The sequence below is a fragment of the Opisthocomus hoazin genome, chromosome 9 (genome assembly GCF_030867145.1).
Source record: "Opisthocomus hoazin isolate bOpiHoa1 chromosome 9, bOpiHoa1.hap1, whole genome shotgun sequence".
Classification (NCBI taxonomy): domain Eukaryota; kingdom Metazoa; phylum Chordata; class Aves; order Opisthocomiformes; family Opisthocomidae; genus Opisthocomus; species Opisthocomus hoazin.
This window is the reverse complement of record NC_134422.1, coordinates 31,942,565-31,963,913: the sequence shown is the minus strand read 5'-3', so window position 1 is coordinate 31,963,913 and position 21,349 is coordinate 31,942,565. Positions and strand designations below refer to the sequence as shown.

General features: G+C 36.6%; 1 protein-coding gene across 7 annotated transcripts in view; it reads right to left on the bottom strand.

Annotated features, from left to right (window-relative positions):
* Positions 1–5,850: 5,850 nt before the first annotated feature.
* The window catches only part of NCKAP1 (NCK associated protein 1), a 63,430-nt gene continuing 47,931 nt past the window's right edge, over positions 5,851–21,349 (bottom strand). For 4 of the 7 annotated variants that reach the window (XM_075430421.1, XM_075430422.1, XM_075430423.1 and 1 more), the window contains 7 exons: positions 21,002–21,084; positions 20,468–20,548; positions 16,882–16,975; positions 14,299–14,415; positions 10,857–10,966; positions 8,241–8,330; positions 5,852–7,636 (listed from right to left, as the gene is read on the bottom strand). In XM_075430421.1, the coding sequence (XP_075286536.1) occupies positions 7,520–7,636; positions 8,241–8,330; positions 10,857–10,966; positions 14,299–14,415; positions 16,882–16,975; positions 20,468–20,548; positions 21,002–21,084 (692 nt within the window). In that variant the 3' untranslated portion in view covers positions 5,852–7,519. Of the gene's footprint in view, positions 7,637–8,240; positions 8,331–10,856; positions 10,967–14,298; positions 14,416–16,881; positions 16,976–19,132; positions 19,295–20,467; positions 20,549–21,001; positions 21,085–21,349 lie in introns of all 7 variants that reach the window. The other 3 variants (XM_075430418.1, XM_075430419.1, XM_075430420.1) reach the window with 1 other exon arrangement.

Genomic DNA, 21,349 nt, shown 5'->3' with positions numbered 1-21,349 from the left:
AGTCTGTCTCTGCTCCTGCTTACCCAGATTTATTACCAGACCCCAGCAGTATTAAGTACCAAATCACACCCATGCCAAAAAACAAGCCCCGCACAAACAGCCTAGTATTGCCAGGTGCAGAAACTCTGACTCACCACTGATTTCAGTGGGAGGTGATTGGGTTTGACATGCCCTAGGATCAAGTATTACCTATAAATAGAAGCCAACATACTTCATGTGTATTTTACTCATGCTTTGAGCAATTACTGGTGGGATTACAAAGGGCTCTATATAGGAACCTCAGCAAGCTTAGGAAAAGAAACATTGCCTTTTACTAACACAAAACAGCAGATACTCTAGAAAACGAAAACCTATGAAACCTAATCTTCTATAAACAATTTCATTTTAAGAAGTCAACCCACATGCACAGTTTTTAACTCTTCCAGGTTAAGATTCCCAGTTGCCTTACGTCTATGCCTTGATAGCACCTTTGCTCCATTAGACCCCTTTCAGTGGTAAGCATGCACAGCCAACGATGCTTTCCAGATGAGTAGCTCCTCGATGCTGATTTTTAACTTCACAACTCAGTTTTTTGTTCCATTTCTGATTTACTGAAAAATCTTAAAATTGGGCAAAGTTACAGAGGCTGCAGTTACTGCTGTGGCTTTGTGAGGGTGTTCACGTTTTGCCACTTTATTTTTACTTCTGTGAGGGATAGTAAAATAGAGTAGAAAATAAATATAGAAGGATTCACAAAATTAAGGAAGAGCTGGTGGTCTATAAGCACAAATGTTATTTAAATGTGAAGCCGTTACACAATAACATAATACACAGTCTAGCCTAAAGTAAGTGCCCAGTCTCTTCGACAAAAAAATCTTATTTTTCTGCAGAACTTTTCCTTGCTCACCAGATCTTTTAGCTCTTTGCAGCAATCCACAGCGTTCAGTATGACCAGTGATTTACAGTCATTTCAAAGTATGCACCAGGCCATGCTAAAGTTCTTCCCCCCACAAAAAAGTGATTTGGGGGACATTGTGGGAACTTTGTGACTTTCAGATCATAGTTCTTAATCCCACACAAACTTCAGTTGTGACAAAATAAAAATCATGTCCAGGAAATTAACATGTTTATCATCCTCCAGTTACTTGATGATATCAAGAATGTTTTTTTAACTAACAAGAAAAAAGTTAAATAACGAGGTGACAGTGTTGACAACTAAAGGTTCTAAAGTTGCATTACCTCTCTACTCAACAAACTTCCATAGCTCAACTAATACCAAGGGAAAAAGCTAATGGCATTTTTCCAGAAAATATATACAGGTTTTAAGTGTGGCGATTCTGCTGTCCCTCCCCTAGTATTTCTTGCACAAGATCCATAAAACTAACCTCCCAACAAGCTTTTCTCAGGCTAGGGTTTTGATGGTTTTTTCCCCCCACATTTACAGACTGTTCATACAACAATGTTGCTTTTTTCCTCTTCCCAAAGCCACAGGCTTGCTTACTAAAACTGGAAACACAAATCTTCCTTTTGTAGTATAGCTCACAAGCGTACACACTTTTGCCAGTTTAACTGGACAGGAATAAACTTGATCAAGGCTTTGTGACTTAGAAAAGCTTATGTATTTTACTCACTCACTAAGGACTAATTAAATACTCGATAAGCCTCCCCTCTGTTCGCAGGGCTCTCAGTCACCATGTTGGAATCATTAAAATACAAGTTTAGAAAAAGACATCTTCTGATACCACAGGATTTTTTACTGGTAGCTTTCCTTAAGGCAAAGGCAGCAGGGGTTTTGCCTGCTTTGCATTTCAGCTCCAACTCTTTTGCAAACTACCCACACTCTCACAGCGCCGTCCCACTTGATTCAAGCAGCATATATGGTGGTTTCAAAATGGTCCTCCGTGGTTATCCCTGGCTTTCATTTCCCCTTCACGCTAGCATCACCGGGTGCTCAACAGCAGATAGACCTAGAAGTTGAGGTCCAGACACCTCAACGTTACGACAGAGGCTGTGTCCTTGCTCGCTGTTCTCCATCCCCACCACCTACCTGCAAAATTACAATACTGATACGCACCTTCTCTTTTTTTGCTGCTTGGATCTTCTGCCAGTAACTAAGATTTTGAGAAGCTCCAAGGTCATGTCAGTCTGAAACGCTTCAGCACCCTTCTTGAAAGGCATGTGATCCCTACTGCAACTATGCCAAGTGTCTGTCTGCTTGGCCAACAAAATCCACGGGATGGTGTCTATTTCTACCCGCTCAAGAGACATATTTAAAACCAAATCCACACACCCCTTAGCAAATGATTTTGACCAGGTTCAACCAGCACCTGTGCCACCAATGGATTAGCCAGCAAAGAATTAGTATTACATGATAACACTCAAGCACATTATTTCTGTCTTGTCATATGGTTTCCCTCTGAGCTTTTACTAGATAAAAGTTTACATATTTTCTTGGTATTCAAACAAAAATCGTTATGAAAACAGTGGTGCAATTATTTCCCTAATAAAGTTACCTCTAAAGCAAGTGTCACAGTAAGTCCATTTTCTCAGCTGCTTTTCAGCCCTTTGAAGTGCCTTGTTATCCAAAATAATAAACTGCTGAGATGAACTCTTTTGCTTAACCGATCTCATTGTAACACTAAACATAATTCCTGACATCTTCCACTTAAAAGACATAAATGGAACTAAATCCAAACAGCACAGAGCATCTTTAGTGTTTTCCTGTAACAGGCATGAGAGACATGTTCCTATCCAGTTGACTCAGTCTTGGCAAACACATGCTCATACTAAGATACCTCAAAGTTTTACACTTTCGAGCATCCTTTATTTACCAGTGATCCTAAAGCTGGACAAGTTTGCTTCATGTAGAGAGTGGAAAACAGATGAAGATGATACCTCAGTTGAAATTTTTAAATACAGTTCTGAAGTCTGTAAGATACAACATCGATTCAATCCATGAAGTGTCAAATAAGACTTCAGAGTTACAAAATTGACTGAGTCACTAAGCAACATCTTTCCCAACTTCTCTGAGCACCCTGTGATCACCACGTTCAACTTTCCTTTCACCTCCCTTTTCTTTTCACTCCTCTTTTGTATCACGATAATTAGCATAAGATTAATTTCCAGTGCATTCTTACTTTCATTTCTTTCCTTTGTGTGCCTATGCAAGGAATGATTTCATTGTTGTTGCTATTATGTCCTTGCTATTATTAAAAAGATTATAATTTAATTTGTATTTAGAAATAATACTGCTCTTGCCAAACCCAAGTCTTCGATTCTCTGCACTGGCTGCCTGTCGGGTTTACCTCAAATTCAGCCAAACTTAAAGGCTAATGACAAGGGCAGAGAGGGCAAGAGTGGGAGAGTCTGCAGGTAACCTGCGATAATGCTTTCCCCATCTTCCAGTCACAACCTGAAGTGAGTACTGACAAGATACGAAATTACGTTGCTAATGGACAATGAACTGGATTTAGTAGCATCAGGGTTTTAAACATTCAGCTGTAATAGCTTTGCAGCTTGCATCTGTACTTACACAGGTGTCTAATTTTTTATTATTACCTTCATTATTTGTGAGAAGGCAGTTTTTAAGATCACTATTATCATGAACAAGGTGATAGCCTGAAAGTCTACACAAGAAACTATTCAAATCCCCTTGCCTTACACTAAGCTCAACATACCATTTTCATTCTGATTTTAATTCCAACATCTTCTATTACTGAATTGTGTAAGACACACCAATGCTATATCCAGCAAGCAGGTCATTTTGACCTAGTAGTACTAAAACCAGCATGACTAATAGCAAATCAGAGATGGTTTTGGACACGGGTCAGGGAGCCATTTTGATTTTGTTATGTGCTAGCACAAATATTTATAGACTTTATAACATGACAAGTAGAAAAAGGATAAAAGGAGTGGTCAATTCAAGCAAAAAAAATCTGTCATTTCAGGGGAATATTTACCTTTATCATAAAAATGGTTCAAAAATTGTACTTAAAGAAAAAATAGGCAGAACTTTAGTTTGAAAACTGGTTATTTGACAACACTGAAAATGGTGGCCTTCATCCATGAAACCAAATCGAATGTGTAGCTGTCATTTAAATTACCTTACCTTACACAGCCAGCCATGTCAGTGTTTCAGGGCTAGCCACAAGGACTGAAATGAAAGCAGTTTCCCTGTGTTTGTTCAGTCCTTAATTTATCAGCCAAGTTTAGCAGTGAATACGACTACAATAAATTACTTTTACAGCATCCAAAATGCATTATGGAGTTAAAAGATGCTTGTATTTCAATATGAAAACAACTTGAAGCCTATTTGTAAAAAACTCTTTCATTGATTCAATAGGGTAATTGGCTACACCTACAAACCTAGCTTTGAGTTTGGTTCAGCTGGATGGAGAAATTAGCGAAAAATATATTACAGCATTAGTTCAGACATACCTGAACTTATAGAATTTGTAATAGTTACTGGAAAGTAACTGAGAGTTCACTCTTTAGTATGAATCACAACGCTGAATCCCAGGACCAGGGAAACCTTTGGAAAAAATACAGCTGAGAGGCAAGGCATATTTACTTATGGTCGAGAAATCTTGAATCTGGAATGAATAAGCTCTGAAGTCATACAAGCCCATGATGACCTGCTGAAGGAGTCTCGTATCTTTCCTCAAATCACCAGCCTCATTTCAACACTTTCTGGGGGGAATGCCATTTTCCAGTGCATCAAAACTAGTATAGTCTAAATGTCAAGTTTGGTTACCAATTCCTTTTTTTATCTGAAAAACAAATTGCTACAGCAAAAAAGGTTTAACAGTAGCCCTTGTTTTCAACGGTAATCTTTTGTCCTGATAGACATATATTTTTAAATTACAAAAATAGTTTTCTGGGCAGCAACAGGACATTTTTCCATGCTCCCTTGCACGAGGCTAAGCCCTCCCCCACGAATCATACATTTGATCTAAACTGGCTCCATATGGGACCAGCTCAGCCATCTCTGCTTCATGCCCCAGGAATTACAAACACTTCTGGAAATGCACAAAAGGCCACCTGAGATGACTCAACATACAGTACTAACAGTTGAACTTACTAAGTTGTGGACACAGTGCTGCTGGCTCCAGAGGAAGAATTCTTTCTCTAGCTTCTTCCCCAACAAATTTGGTCCGACAGGCTTATTACGGTCTGTGTAGCGCATGGACACAGGTTGTCTTGATGACTATGCTTGATGTGTTGGATGTGCTCTGCCTTCCACAAGCAGGCTGAACCCTAAAGAGCTTTGTGGTAGCTCAGCTGAAACCAGAAATAACAGAAACACAGCAAGCAAGAACAAAGCAAGGACACCCTTCCACCCCCACCCAAAACCACTCCAAAACACAACCAATACATGGATGAGTCCACATAATTCTTACCCAATTTCCCCGTTCTTTGGTCTGGTTCTGAGCATGCTCTCAGTTCTTGCAGGAAGGGGCTGTTTAAAAGGCATCATCTCAGGCATTTGTGTGCCAGACAGCACAGCACAATCATTTTAGGATTCCCACAGAAACTACTGAGTCTAAAAGGTTCACAACTAAATCTAACTAACCGCGTCAGAAGTAGCTTCTTGCAGAGATACTGCACTCGTAATCTGTTTGTCAGAGATTACCTGTTTTCTAGAGATTACCTATTTTCACCTCAGACAGTGGAAAGCTGACAGAGATTCAAGGTAAACAACCAAATACAATTCCTTAGTACTTAAAAAGATTTAAGACATAAAATAGGTTATTTCTTAAACTTGAGTTTTTCAAGAGTCAGTCTTGAAAACAGGCATTATTTTTCCACAAAAGGCTACATTACAATAAAAATCTTAATTAAAACATAGATATTTGAACATACTAGATTATAAATATTACAGAATACAACTCTTAGTCTCACATTTGATCTAACTTCTTTATGTATAAACTTCTTCATTATGGTATTAAATTATCAGTTTAAAAACAGTTCTATGGTTATAACATAAAATGTGTAATTAGGAAAAATATGGATGTACTGTCTTACTTCCTTGGGACAACTTTATTCCAGTACTTTTTTCCTCCGGACAGGGGAAGCTATTGTAACTGAGCACACAACAGTTCTTTCATAACAGAAAAAGTTACTAGCATGCACATAAGTTGCATCAAGAACAGGGGCTCTATACAATGTCCAGAGCCTGTTAGAAAACACATAGCTTTTATATGCTGTGGATTAAAGAGCACAACCATCTGGTCAGCTTTTAGGCTAAATGAGCCAATGCTATCTTGTGTGCCTATTTGCGCGATTGATAAAAAAATGCCTATTATACATCTGTCTCAGTAACGTCTGATGTTACGGTCTTAGCAACACTCTCCTGCTTTATGATTATTTCAAGTTTTATACTTTAACAATACACTTATTTCTATGGGTACAACTGGCATCGCTACATACTATAGAAATGCTTTTCTCGCTTTATTATGCAAAATTAAGATTTAAAGGATAATGGCACTAAACTGACACTTTTTACATTGTTTTTAATTCCTTCCTCCAAGTTTTTACAAGATTCACTATTGCAGAAGCCAAAAGGTGAAGGATTAAAAGAAGTCTTCACATCAAAGCTCTAAGGATTGATATTTAATGAACTGTGAGATGTAAATCAATGCACAACAGCATAGTTAAGCTTAAAATACTAGGATAACATTTATATTAAAAATAATTCACCTACAGATAATACAGTCTAGTGTTAATTGTATGTTATGGAAGGTACACTTGAATTTCAAAAATCTAAAACATATAAAAAGTGGTTAAGGGCTAACATTTTATCAACGTGATAAATGTGTAAGAATGTTTATTATACAGCAAGGTACAATGGTAGTGTTAATGCCAACAGGGCACCACAGAAGTTAGTTTAAAAAAAATTTCCACTATGCTTTATACAAACAACACCACTTGCTGTTGTTTAAGAGTATCAGGAGAGGACTCCTGTCTGAAGCATAAGCAGTCCTATAACATTTTTAACATTAGATAGTGTCACAGTATGTAGATTGGTGAATGTTTCAAAATAAAACTAGAAATGTTGTAATTACTCCACAGAAATGCACATCCAATATTTGTTTTCAATAAGAACAATAGGTACAAGATTATAACTCTCCCTATATGAAATAATTTACACACAGATGAAAGCTATGCTATCTAAAATAATCACTAAATACATTTTTCTTCTGGGAAATAAACAAGCAATTTCTGTTTTGCATGATCAATATCAAAAAACATATAGCTGTAGTAGTTTTTAAACATAACCAATGCTCTAAATTAAAAAAAAAAAAACCAAGGAAGAAATGAGAAAAAAGATTTTTCCATGAATGTGCAACCTAAAATCAACCAAGCTTATATTGTAGTACAACCATATTAAGAAAGCACTGATCAGAATACAACTTTATGGAAAAAGTTTATAATCCACAAAACTGTTCATCAGGCCATAAAGTAAAATAGCTCCACAGTTTACAGATAAAACTGAGGCCACATAGATGCGTGCTACGTCTTACGTCCAGTAAGTAGATACTTAGGCAGAGGATGTGATACTTTGTTTGTAGACAGCATGGTATGCATTTCTCAGCAAGACATAAGGGAAACAAGACTCCAAGAGATCCATTGTCAGGAATGGAGACTCCTGCACTATCTGAAAAATACCAGAAACACAAGGTTTTGCAGTACACCTTCTAGAGTCTGCTGCTGATAATCTATTTCATGGAGATACTACTGGTCTGCACCACACCACCACTCACACATTTCATAGCAAAAAGAAATAATACAAAGTGTAAACACTGAGGAGAAACACATTGCTATAAACTCACCCCTTCTCAAAGCTAGTCATTTAGCTTTCCTATAGTCATACAGCACTGCAGCCACTTTCAAAAGGCACAGAATACTGAAAGGAAAACCTCCAAGCAGAGACGATTTTCCCACACACACTCTGAAAAGCACTTCTTTAATATGAAATTTCATTTTAATATTGTATGTACTAAATGATCAACGAAAAGGATCTGAACAATGTGATACAATGCTCTAGGCAACAAAGGATGACAGTAAAAACGTGTGTGTTGGGGCAACGAAAAAAGTTAAATTTCCAACATTAGAATGCTAGGAAGAATGACGTAAAAAAATTATTTCCACTGGTTGATGAGCTACAACATACAAGGAGACACCCAAAATCCCCTTGCTGAATGATGCAATGTGGAGCCTATTCCTTAAGTTAATATCACATAAAATAAACAAACGCTTACCATGTCTAGTAGTAGGTAAACAGATTCTCTGTTCCTTGTAGTAGTTTTGTCCGTCTCCTGGCCAATCTTCAGCAGACTAGACGATGCAAGCTACATAAAAATGAGTATTTCAAAGCAATAAATAAAACAATGCATTGATCGACTTCTGCTATTTTTCTATATACACACACACACACAACTTCTCTGAAGAAATCAATAACCTAGCCCACAGACACTGCGGTGTACTAGTAACTACAAAGGAAAGTAATCCTGAATGCACGAACCATCACTGACATTTAGTCTCAGTGAGCCATTTCTGTTTATTTCTAGCAGTGTTTAATAAGCAATGTGCTCTTTTAATACAAAAAGTGATTTAATTTATTGCAAAGAACTTTTGGTTGTAATAATTGGTTGACCATTATAACGTCTACTGAAATCAACAACAGAACTTCCATGGGATCGAGATCTTACTTCCTCTGTCATTCCCAAAATGTATGTAAATTTACTGCATTTTGGTAAGATTTAAAGTGATTGGAGTTGCTATTGTTTGAAGTTATACCTATTTTGCAATAGAAGGACTAATTAAGTTTTACTTCCTAAACTATATTTTTAATTGAAAAAATGTCATCCTAAATGTAAATCAGTAATATTTTATTAGACCATAAGCAACCCTACAATATTAGTTTTAAAAGATATCTTATAAACCTTGTAACATGTACTTTGGAATTTACAAGCTCAGGGTGACAGAATACAGTAAAAGACATGCACCGATAACCCATGTTTTCATGCCTCACAGAAATTTGAAAAACAACTCTTTTGAACTTTCAAATGTACAATCATCATTTATACCCTCACACTAAGCAATGACAATGTGTCTAAACCACACATTCACTAGAAATGGATTTTAACTTAAACGTTAACTTTAAAATCTAAATCAACATTCTTCTTGATCACATTCTCATTAATCAATTTATAATATAAAATGAATGTGTATACTTCAAAAGAATCTTAGCACATGTTCACCAGTATTTAATAACCTAGTTAAGTTTTTTCTGTATTTAATTAACTTTGACAGGAAAGCAAATCTTCACCAGCAGTACATTTTCTTCTTAAAAGAAATGTTTTTCTTTCAGACTAACAATAAGTCATATATAAAAGGTGTTAGAAAAGAAAGATTATCAAAATATCTGAACCATCAAATCATAGTCTGTGAAGTAAAAGCAGTGGTCTGAAACCAGTTCGTAAGCACTGAAAAAAAGGCAAACCTCATACCAAAAGTGTTTTTATCACATGAAACTCTACTGGTTTCCTTCACTTGTCAAATGTATGCAACTTGACACAACCATTTCTCTTTTATCTTTTACAGCCAGCAGTTGCATTAGACAAGGTCAATGGCCAAAGTTTTTTTTGTTTTACAAAATGCAATGAATTTCCAGAAATGAAAGACCCTTTTAAGGAAAAAAAAAAAAAAAAAGGAAAAAAAACCCCAAACTATTTCTGTGGACTTCTAGTTACAGAAAGTTACCATTATCCCACTTCCCTAAGTCTGTAAGGCACGTAAAATAAGGGGGGAGGAAGAGAATTTTTTTTCCTATTTCAAGGCCAAACTGCAAAAAACAAGAATCACTCAAAATCAGTAATAATTTTTAAAAAATTTTTAAAAGCTGCCGTTTTAGCCTTTAGTTTCCCTTCAAGTATCAGCTAATTAAGAGCCACTTTAAAAATTCTGTTTCTACTTGGGCAGCAGACGAAAATGTATTTAAAATGCATCACCATCACCCTAAGGCCTTTTGATTTTTTTCTAAGCATCACTAAAGATTTCAGAAGCTTTGATCTTCAACCTACTCTGAAGCATAAAAATTCCTCTCCCCAGATAGCTCTGTAACATACCACTATCAGACAGTTACTGTTTAAGATGGACAGACACGTCAAAACATACAAGTCAAAAAACACTCTGGTGTTACATTCTTTGAAAAAGTAAAATAAACTGAAGAGTCCAACACATCATGGGAAAAAGTCTGCTAGACACAATCTTGATTTTACACGCATTGTACATTTCTTTTTCCAGTCGTGGGCTACACAATTTAAGAGATGGTATGTGCTAAAATACTAATAATTATACCGAAAAAAAAAATGTAACACTGGTATTGATTTGCTTCTGTTACTTTCTAAGATCACACACAGCTGACTATTGCTAAAGGACTACGATTAAATGTAATCTACACACAGACTTGTATTAACAATATGCTTTTCTCTCCTGCGTACCAAACCCAGATTTATATAAAATCAATTGCATTGCACCCCAAATTAATATTACATTTTCCACCTCAATTTGAAAATACTTCCTGAAGTCAATACATATTTTTCGTGTTAAGATAGGAATTGCTATTGGAATAAATGTTGGTTAATCTACAGTCATCCATACTAATCTAAATGTCTATAGTATACCTTTGTGATTAAGATTACTCAGGGCTGACTGCAAGTGTTACCTTTACAGTGGCAATGACAAACACATTGATAATTTAATGACAGCACTGCACAAGCTAGAGTATGTATAAAAATGGATTGAGGGGCATTAGGGGGCAAGAGTTCCCCTCTTTTTAGAAGAACTAGCTCTAGAAATGAAGTTATACATACGGCCAAAAATTCTTTAAGACGGTCTTCAATGCTTCCTTTGTGGATGGTAAATAAAGCTGCAGCGATCTGATTGATAGCTTTTGCCAAGCAGTGAATGTTGTTGCAATGCCCTAAACAAAAACATATACAAATTACCTCAGCATCACATTTGAAAATGACAGTATTCTTTGGAAAATATCACAAAAGAGTAAATAGACTTGTCACAATGAAAGATCAACTTTTAGCATCTTACACAACAACAAGGTACTCTTCCCACTGAACTTGGTATCAGGAAAGCCATCAAAAGTGCAGATCTCCCTTCTGAATGCTGTAATGTAATAGTCACAACAACTTGACAAAGATCCCTGTGGCTTTTAGAAATAAGGAAAAAGAATATACTGGAAGTTTATTTGGTTTCTACAAAACTTGAGAGCACTACTACTTGACTAGGCTATAAAGACACATGAAAGCAGGATTTCTTCAAGCTAATTCACTGCTTTTCTCCCTTCTGTGTAAATGAACAACTCATCATGCCCTGACAGCATTCACTCAAGAGATCTATAGGAACTCAAGAACAAAACTGTCAAATTGCTATTTGCTGTACGTAACATCCTGCCTAAAATTCACCCAGGGTTCTGAGGTCTGAAAGGTGATTAAATGACACCAGTTTTCAAACAGACCAGAAGAACTGCTCCTCAGTAAGCCTGATATCTCTTCTAGCCAAATTAAGTCAAATCTACCACTTTAAAACAAAATTAATAGACACCTGGGTAAGTACCTTGGGAAAGTGCTAATGTATGAGGAGGAGGAGGTCTTTGAAGGAGTTAAGAAGCATATAAGCATACAAATGCCACTGATTCTTACCAATTCTTTTTGACCATTGCTGAGAACTGAGCTCATTTTTTCATTCAGTCATCTACCGTAACTACTAGATCATGCTTGAATAGCAAGGTCAGCCAGACCTCACCACTGCACATGAGAAAAATTAGGTAATTCATTAATTTTTTTCCCCATGCATATCACTAGTCTTACTTTAATTTTATCTGTTATTTTATTGCCCAATTTAATCAGTGTCATAATATCTATCTGCAGCTCTTTACTCCTCTAACATCCTCAATAACTTCACACGATACGAACATTTTCTCACCTCACTCTTCAACCTCCTTCTGGGTGGTCTATATTGTGACTAGTAGGTGCCAGCAAAGATCCCTGTGGATCTCCATCAGCAGCCCCCCAGAGTTGATACTCCTACTCTATCTGCTATTTTTAATTAAATATTGCTGCATGAATATGCTAGTCCAAAACAAAGAACAGATCACCACTTTCCTTGAACATCAGTCAAGAACACCTGTTCTGCTTAATTCTGCTGATTTAAGTTTATATGTTTTTGAAGTGTCTTCATTTTTGTGTCTCAGACTGTAGAAAAAGCAAGGAAATTCGGCTGATGAATTGTTGTCTTCCAACCTGCGACACGTTTCAAGTATTTAGAAAAGGCTATGCTTCTTGCAGACTAGTGTTCTATTCTAGCCTCTGGACGTCACACTAGTCCTCCAGCCTGGTATTTGACTAGCAGTTCAGATTTCTTACTGGGAACAAAAGTACAGGTCTGTTACAGTCTGAGCCTTGTGAAAGAAACAGGCTTGATCCTGAAGCAGGCAGAGAGAACACAGACATTGCTAAAGCTGTCCAAGGACTGTCTGTATTTTAGAGGTACGTCTTGCCAGATTAGAAAGCTGAAACTACTTCAATTTTGTGACTTGTTGATGGATAAATTCAGCATTTGTCTAGGGAATTTGCTTCATAAAAAGCAGCATTTATTAAGTTCTCATTCTGGAAATAGCATCTATATTAAGTGTCCAAAGCCACATGTTAAACATAAGGGCAGAACACAGGAAAAAGTAGTATTATGTAAGGAAGGCCAGACTGACAAGGTCTATTCTGTTTATTTAGTTACTTTTGTAGAGTGAACATATTTTATATATTCCTTTTGCCAGACTCTTTTCCTTTCAATAAAAAAGAGCCCACTCACTAAAGAATTACATAATACAGAGGCTACATCTCATAAAATCAGTAGCAACTCCTAACAGGGACTTTTTTGAGTTCTAGATGTAACTTCTCTCCAGTCACAGTTTTATGAGATCTTATTAACTACACTTGCTTTAAGAGCCCACTTTGAAATAGGCTTTGTCTGACTTCATGTTAAGAGTTACTGAACATAAATGAAATCACAGACACTGAAATATTTAAGCTACATGATATAAAAAAGGCATAAGATAGAATTAGCTGTTATTTCAGCCTGCCAAGACCCTGAGGACTAAGAGGGTCTTCGGAAGAGATGGGAGTTCGAGGAAGGCAAATTTGCATGAGCTCTAACCTGCTGGAGAACCTCTAGCTAGCCTGACTCATGTTCTTAGAAATAAATCATCAGAGATTTATCCAACTTCTTCCCAACTGCCAAAAGGCTACACTATCTGTTTAAAATGAAACTAGAGTTAACAAATCCCTGATCTCTGAAAACTGAAGAAAACGTTATTTAACCCAATTTAAAACAATCTTGGGTCTCTCAAAAAATGTGATCTGCATACTACATTAAGTGGTACAGAAGGCTACCAGAACTTTTGATATTTTCCTAATTCTTTAAATTTTCAGAAGTCAGTTTACGCATTCTTTATGAGTTAAATTTTGACTGGATCAAAAAATGCAACTTAAAAAAAAAAACAGAAAAAAAAAACATGCTACCTCCAGTAAATGGATGCAGAATAAACATGGTCTTTTATGTGAGCCATGCTACACAACACAAAGGAAATAGCTTGAACAGCTGAAAGATGACTTTGTGTGTGTTGGAAGAGTTTTGTCAATTTTTTTTTTTTTCAACTTCATTTTGTCTGAAAGGGAAATTTTTTGTGGATTACATACAAAGAATTTCCTTGAGGCAAAGATTTATTTTTTTTTTAATAAGAAAGTTGAACTACTGTGTAGGATATAATTCTGTTCACAGCTTACATCTTCCAGGTTCTGCTTTCAAAATTTTATGCTTAGCTTAATGCTTATGAATAGCATATTAAATGTAGAAAAGACACCTTGTATGAGTGACCCAACACCAATGTAAAGATTACTAAACCATTTATACTATAATAAGTCACACACTAATTAATGTAAAATATATGCTCTAGCAATTCCACATATTGGGACGAGATTGCCCCCTGCAGTATCTCAACTGTTCTTAAAATCTCTAGTAGAAGACTTTTTTCACAGAAAGTTCTCTCAAACAAGAGTTAAGTAAATGTTTTTTAAAGCAACTTTCATAGAAACTTTCCCAGATTAGGACCAACTGATTTTTAAAATTTGTTCACTACAAAATATGAGTAAATATTTAAAGCAAAAGTATTCAAGAAACTACCAGGACTATTATGAAGAAAATTCACAATTCACTCATGCAAATATTTAGCTGACTCTACATTACCTTCAATGGCGGGGCTATACTGAGACATCACATTACTAGCCAAAGTCGGCAAGGAGACTGCCACAAAGACCATGAGAAGGCAAGCAATTTTATATTCTTCTTCTGGACTAATGTTTTCTAAAAACAAAAACAAAGTTCTTTAATTAAAGAAGTAATCTTAAAGTATTTCCTTTCAACTAACAGGTAATTTAGAATATAAAATGTATGACCAAACTGAAATTTAAACCCATCAACAACCAACTCAATGTCTGTATTGTGAAAGGAGGCACATTATGTTAGTCTTGCCAAAAGACACAGGGTGGGGCTTCAAAATGTCTAGTTTGTTATCTATGAGAATAAAGGCAAGCCACTGCCACCCTATCACTTCTAACCATTTAGTTACTAAGACTTTAATATGCTGAGCAGAATAGTATTTTTATATGCTGGTGTAAATCCACTTATTGCTTTGGGATGAGGAGAGCTTCTCCTGCACTGACCCTTTGGTAAATAAGCAGAAGGTGATGTGCACTCACCTCAATTCACACTAAAACCTTGTGTTTTCAAAAATTGCAGCATCACCACACATTAGCATAAGATTAGTTTAAAAAAAGTCAACAGCTGGTAAAATACAGTACTTCTATCTGTATATACAGAATTACTAAAAGCAAAACACTTCAAACTGCAAAGGTAAGAATCAAAATACAAGATCCTAACCAATCATGAAAATAAACAGAAACTCTGTCCTGTTCACCTAGCTTAAACATTTCACAGCTGCACCACAATGAAAATAATCTATTTAAAGTACCATTTCAGATACTAGCTGTCTTCCAAAGATATACTTATGTGTATTATAATGTATTTAAAATAGATACACATTTTACTTTTAAGGTACACAAAGAAATTGTGCTTGACACTTAAGTTTGAATATTAAAATAACCCTTGGAATTAGCTGTATTTCCCCTTTCAAAATAACTACTAGTAAAGCAAGAAAAAACAACTTAGGTTGCATTCAAAATATTCACTATCTGATTATAACATGAACTATACATTTGTCACGAATGAGTGGTTAGGTCGCTTAAATGATAACTCAAAAGTTTTGCAAGAAAATGTTTCACTGAAAATTTAGAAAATGTGATCTTCCAAAGTTTGTTGGCAACATTCACTCTATTACTTATCAAATCAATGGAATACAAAATCAAAAGAGGTTCTGAGTGGAAGATGATTTATACAGAGTAAAAGTGTAAGGGGTAAGGGAGACCCTCCCGTTGAATCACCAGATTTGGACTGGACCTCCTTGCTTTCTAAACTCCTGGGTGTAAGTGCAGCTGCATCCAGAACCGGCCTTAGACCACAATGGTTTATGTCTAAAGAATATGTTTAGCAGCAATTCAGGGTGTGTTCACAGTTTAAAGAGAGAAAGAGAATCAGAGGAATTTAGCAGCTATTAATCACTGGTTAACTTAGCATGTACAGAGTGATTAGAAAGAATTTGCTATTACAATCACAGTAATGGAATATTACATTTTGAATCGGTTCACACATAAATGCGCACAATCATAAAAATTCCCCATGAGTTCAGTGAAACACTCACTTCAAATCAAATGATTTCTCAATGGGCGAAGGTTGAGTTTCAAGGAGATCAGCCCAAATAGCTCGTGAGTTACTCAGAGAAGCATCCCACTCAGAGGGAGTTACTCGGTGCAGCCTTGCTGTGGACCAGAAGAGCTCAAAGGGCCTTCCTTGGTACTGCTGTTTATAGGGTCTCAAGATGATTGACTTTAGGCATCAGTGATTTTCCATCCTGGCATCCTGGTCACAATCCACATGATGCAATCCTGGTATTTAGACATCAAACTATACAATTCCAGCACTACCCGGACTGTACAGTTCTGACATTTACCAGGCAGGTGTGACTCCAGGCATCAGGAGTTTCAGGTGCGGTCAGGGAGTGCCTGATCGGCCCAACTCACTGCTCTTGTACAGAGACAAGTGCCAAGTCATCCCGATTCAGTGCACACCAGCTAACTATTCCTGCAGTGCAAGCAAGAATACAATGTTGGCTGGTTCTGGGATTGCAGGGGGTAAAATTGGTAAAATTTTACCATTTTTCCCCTTGTAAGCTCCATGTTAACGCTTGCATAACACACTGGTAACACAACGTGGTGAAACTGATGAAGCGCATTCAGCTCCTAATGCCTACTTACGCGACAGATTTTTTACATGACTGTACAACAGAACTGATCATGTCTGTAGTCGTTCACAACAGAGTCCTATTTTCATTGTCCTTAAATTACAGCAGGTTTCACCATTAGCTATTAAACTCCTTTAACATCTACTCATTATTCTTTTCTAGGTCAACAAATTAATTCATCTATCTTTGAAAAGATTCTCAAGCTAACACATCAGTAGGCAGCAGGCACAAATAATTCACGTTATTTGCCATTTATGGAGTTCATCCAAGGAATACAAAGGACTCAAGATATAAAAGTCTCCTCCTGGCACTTTAAACACTTCCATGCCTGGGTGCATTTATTTTTCTGCTCCCCCTATTTTTTATATATATATTTTTTAAACACTTCTATTTTTCAAGTTGTAACTTCTTACCTGATTTTTGGGAAGACAGTGCTACAACCAAGGCAGGATCAATCTCACAAGGCAATCCAGCAGCTGATGACAGTTCATATACATTCATTGCCACCTGAGGACCAGAAGACAGATAATTACAAAGAAGACAACACTGAATGCTTTTTGTGTAAACATGACGAAGCACAGTTTTGCTGTCACGTTTAAAATGCTCATATTAAGAGTTTGAGGCACTAAAGAATTTCACAGACTTAGTTAAAACAAGAGACTCTAAATTTTTATTTCTAACCCACACTGAACAGCTGGGTGAGAACTTTGTGTGCTAGATTATAATTTCTTCCTGTCAAGCCAAACAAAGCTTGTACGCTTTTCTACATTATCTCCAAAGCAAACATCCTGACTTCCAATTACCTCTTTCTACATCTTTCTTCACTGTTCATAAAAACTAACAGATTTTCTCTACCAGATCTAAAGTATCAGCTAACATCTGCAAACACAGCATTCTTAGACAAAAGCCAAAAGTCACAATCTGGTGAAATATTAGAGTAAAGCAGATATCTTACAACATTCAAACTTCATAGATACAGTGTCCAGTGATTCCAAGTGCCAAGAATTAAACTCTTAAGTGGCCCTAACACTTAAAAGGAACTAAGTGCATCCTGAAACGTATCCCACTTTCCAGCCTGTCCCAGGCTGCATCTTTTATTGCCATTAATAAACCTTCACCACAGTTCTCTCTTTTCCTAATTTACATTTTGGACAAAGTATCTGAAGCTATAGTTCAGAAGAATCTCTGCAAAAGCAGGTTTGTTCCAAATACAAAGGACTACAGGAAACACTAGCAATGTGTCTTACTGCCACTAATATTGGAGAAGTTTTACACTCTGCCCGTAAGTCGTCACATACAGTAGGTCAGCTGCACGTAGCGGATGTTGTGCAGACTATCCTTATTCGCATGCTTCTGCCTGGCTACCGGAGGGCAAGTTCTGATATGAAAAGCATACAATGTCGTTTGCACAGTGCAATGCTGTCAGCAGGACATATATCAGCTTGAGTACAGTCTTGCATTACAAGAATTACAGAACATCTTGACAGGAGCTGATTCCCAACAAAATGGTTAAGAAGCAACAGTGGAACAAATGCCAGCCTGTTTCTAAAAGCCTGTATAGACATCCCAACAATTTAATATTAAAAATAATCAAATAAAAGGAGAACAAATCCCCATTTTGCCAGTCACCACAAATCGTAAGTTTCAAGGATATTAAAATAACATTGCATAAAAAGCATTTATTTCATCCACAGCTTTAAAGCTATTTATGCTTTGTTTGGTAAATTCAGTATACAGGAAATTAATATGTTATTATGTCCTAAAATATGCCCAATCGGGCAATTTTCCCAACCCATTGTACAAAGCCTTGTAAAGGTCTGTCTGTTGACATGCCTTCATTTAAGAAAACAAGTCTCCCTTATTGTCCCAGAAGAAGCCTTTGCTGTCTACAATTGCACTGCTGTATGTGACAAGGCCAGAAGAAAGCTCAGACAATGAGCTGCTGATTGTCTGGAAGGCTTAATTGCTAGCAGATTTATAGCACAGTTCTGGCTCTTCCAACAAGCTACTTTCAAGAAACACCTCTGGCAGAGCTGTGGGGTAGCACAGGTCAGAATTCCCAGTATTCCCAGTAGGTACTACAGACAAGACTACACAAGTTTGGCTCCTCCTCCACGCACAGTCCTCCAACATTATCCAGGCAAATTATACACTCTCAAACAAGCGTCCATGGCATCATGCCACACCACAAGACATGACATCTATGGTTGGTATCATGTGAACACCAGGATGGTAGACCGTACCACAGCACTTGGAATTTATTTCAGACACTTTGAACTAGAAAAAAACCACACACAAAATATGTATATTTAAGAATCACAGCAGAACTACAGCAGACCCAGAGAAGGCAAACAGCCAAATGTTACATGAAGCAGAGGCAACTAGGCGGTCCTAACTGGCATGAACCAGTCCCTCAGCATGGTTTTACTTAGCAGTAGATAAGTTTTTTTGCCATCCAATTATTCCAGTGAGTACAAATTACTCTAGTGACTTCCATTAGAGAAGCAGCAAGTACTACGCTTTCTCATATCTGCTAACACAAATTAATTCAGTGATGTCTTTAGAGATCCACTGAGACACTGAAAATGATCTGTTACCATAATCTTGAAAATATCAATGGTAAAATACTGTCTTCAATGATTACTGTCACAGCCTTTAACCCACCCTGTTTTTCAGCACCCCTTTGATACCAGAGGGTGTAAGGTGCTTTCTGAAAATATCAAGCAAAGTAAGCAGTGAACTTCCATTCTCATCTCTTCTGCATGCTGATTCCTCAAGTTCAGTAATGGAACACGATGCTTTGGTGATCAATGATTTTCTCTGTAACTACAGGTGAGAATTTTAGAAAAGCTTTTCTTGAGAAGTGCAAAGGCAACTTGCAACATTTTGCTATAATTTTTATCGTTAGCCAGTATCCTTACAGTTAATTTTCCATAGCTTTTCCACAGAATTCCTCTATTGTGGTATGAATACGAATGTTTTCTGAGACATCAAAGATTCATGGCTGGTGCGTTAGCATTGCAAGTTTCAAAGAGCAGGTGATTGTATTTTTGAGTGAAATAGCATACGTGTGAGATTTCAGTAACTTCTCGTATTCTTCATGCAACCTCTGACTCATTTTTCAGACAGACTACTAAACCATGTCTTCTGAAATCATGAGGCCCACCACAATGGACTCTGAACTGTTCTCATAGTGTACTTTTAAAAAGAAGATGGATGTTTTTTATGTAGTGAATCTTCATACACAACAGAACTTAAGTTTCTTTCCTGAAGAGTAAACAGCAAAATGTAAACTTCAAGTTCAGAAATAACAATATATTCCAGCCCTCAAAAAACATACTTTGCTCAAGAGCAGATTTCTAATATTGTTTCGGTAAAAGTGAATCAAGAGTTGCACAATGTTTATCGCACTACACGCTTTCTGCAAATCAAATTGCCACAATACCATTAGGAAGCTTGCGAACCTTTATAGGCTCCAAGGTGCAACAAGATACTAAAACACCACCTAGGCTGCAGCTACTGTGCATACATGTCCAGAAGCCACATGATGTACTAACAAGGGTTTCTGGATGGAAAGATACTACCATTTAGCAGCAAGGCACCTTATTTAAGCTGCTAACTTTTTTTCAAGCATTTCATACAGGCTTGACAAGAATTTTCAATTTAAGGTCAAAATCAGACTTGCAGCTATCACATGCATAGAGCTCCAATCATGTACACAGAGTGCTTGAAACATTTAATTTTACCAGTTATACTGCTCACAGTATGAAACAGCTCAGTATTCTTCCCTTTATTGCTTAGTCATGGGCAGATAGAGACTTGTGCTTATCCTATCAGCTGGTTGTGTTTTTTCTCCCCAGAACATTAGAATGCTGCTCTTTGGAAGAAAAGGGTGTTCTTTGTTTTTGGATTTTTCACACTAAGCATGGAAGTCTTGCCCCTTACATATTTTCAGTAAGCTCCAAAAATTACTCAGTCTCTCTTTGGACCAAACATTACCTTCATGTCAGTCTCTCTTGGAATATGATCTTTAAAGTCCTCGATGGAACTTACAAGGAAAGGAATGTGGTAGGACAAGACCTAAGAGACACAAACACATACAAAATGAGAAAAAAGTACTTCCCATGTTAATAATCAATTAGGCACTACCATTATTTTACTGGATTTATTAATTTTTAAAAAATTAGTTTTTATTTAACGCATGTGAATGTTTGTAGATTTAAGACATTAAAGCCTAATAAAAACAAAATCAAGCTGCTTGCAAAGTGAAATGAAAGCTTTTAAAATGTACTAAACACAGAAAACATTGAAAGGCACGGTCAAACTAAAACCTGTATGTCTAATGCAACATTTCTCTGATCCCCATCCCTAACTTGCAATTAAAAGCTCAGTTATGACTGAGTATTGCCATTTTACCCACATGCCAAACTTTTAAGAAGCAGCATTCCTAAATCGTGAAGCTTTAAATACCTTATCATTCCATTGAATTAAATACAATGAAAATTATTCGGAACATATTCAGTTATTTCTTACATCTCTGAGTGCCTCCTGTGCCAAGGACCGAAAAGACAAGATAACACCAATAATCGTCATTCTCTTCAAAACACTGTCAACAGCTGAATAGAAATGAAAACAACAGTGAGCAAGAACCTGTTGATGTTTACAAGCTCAATTCTTCAAAAAAAGAAAGTAAACATTTAACAAAAAACTAAAAAACACAAGGTACTGAAACAACAACAATGAAAAAACAGCATTCCTTAAGAGAGCCAAAATAAACACTGCTTAAGCAGGTTTTTATAGCTGAGTTGACAATGGGAGTTTCAGTAGAAGACTATCCTGTTAACCACTTCATGGAATGAACCCACTTACACACAGCTGATA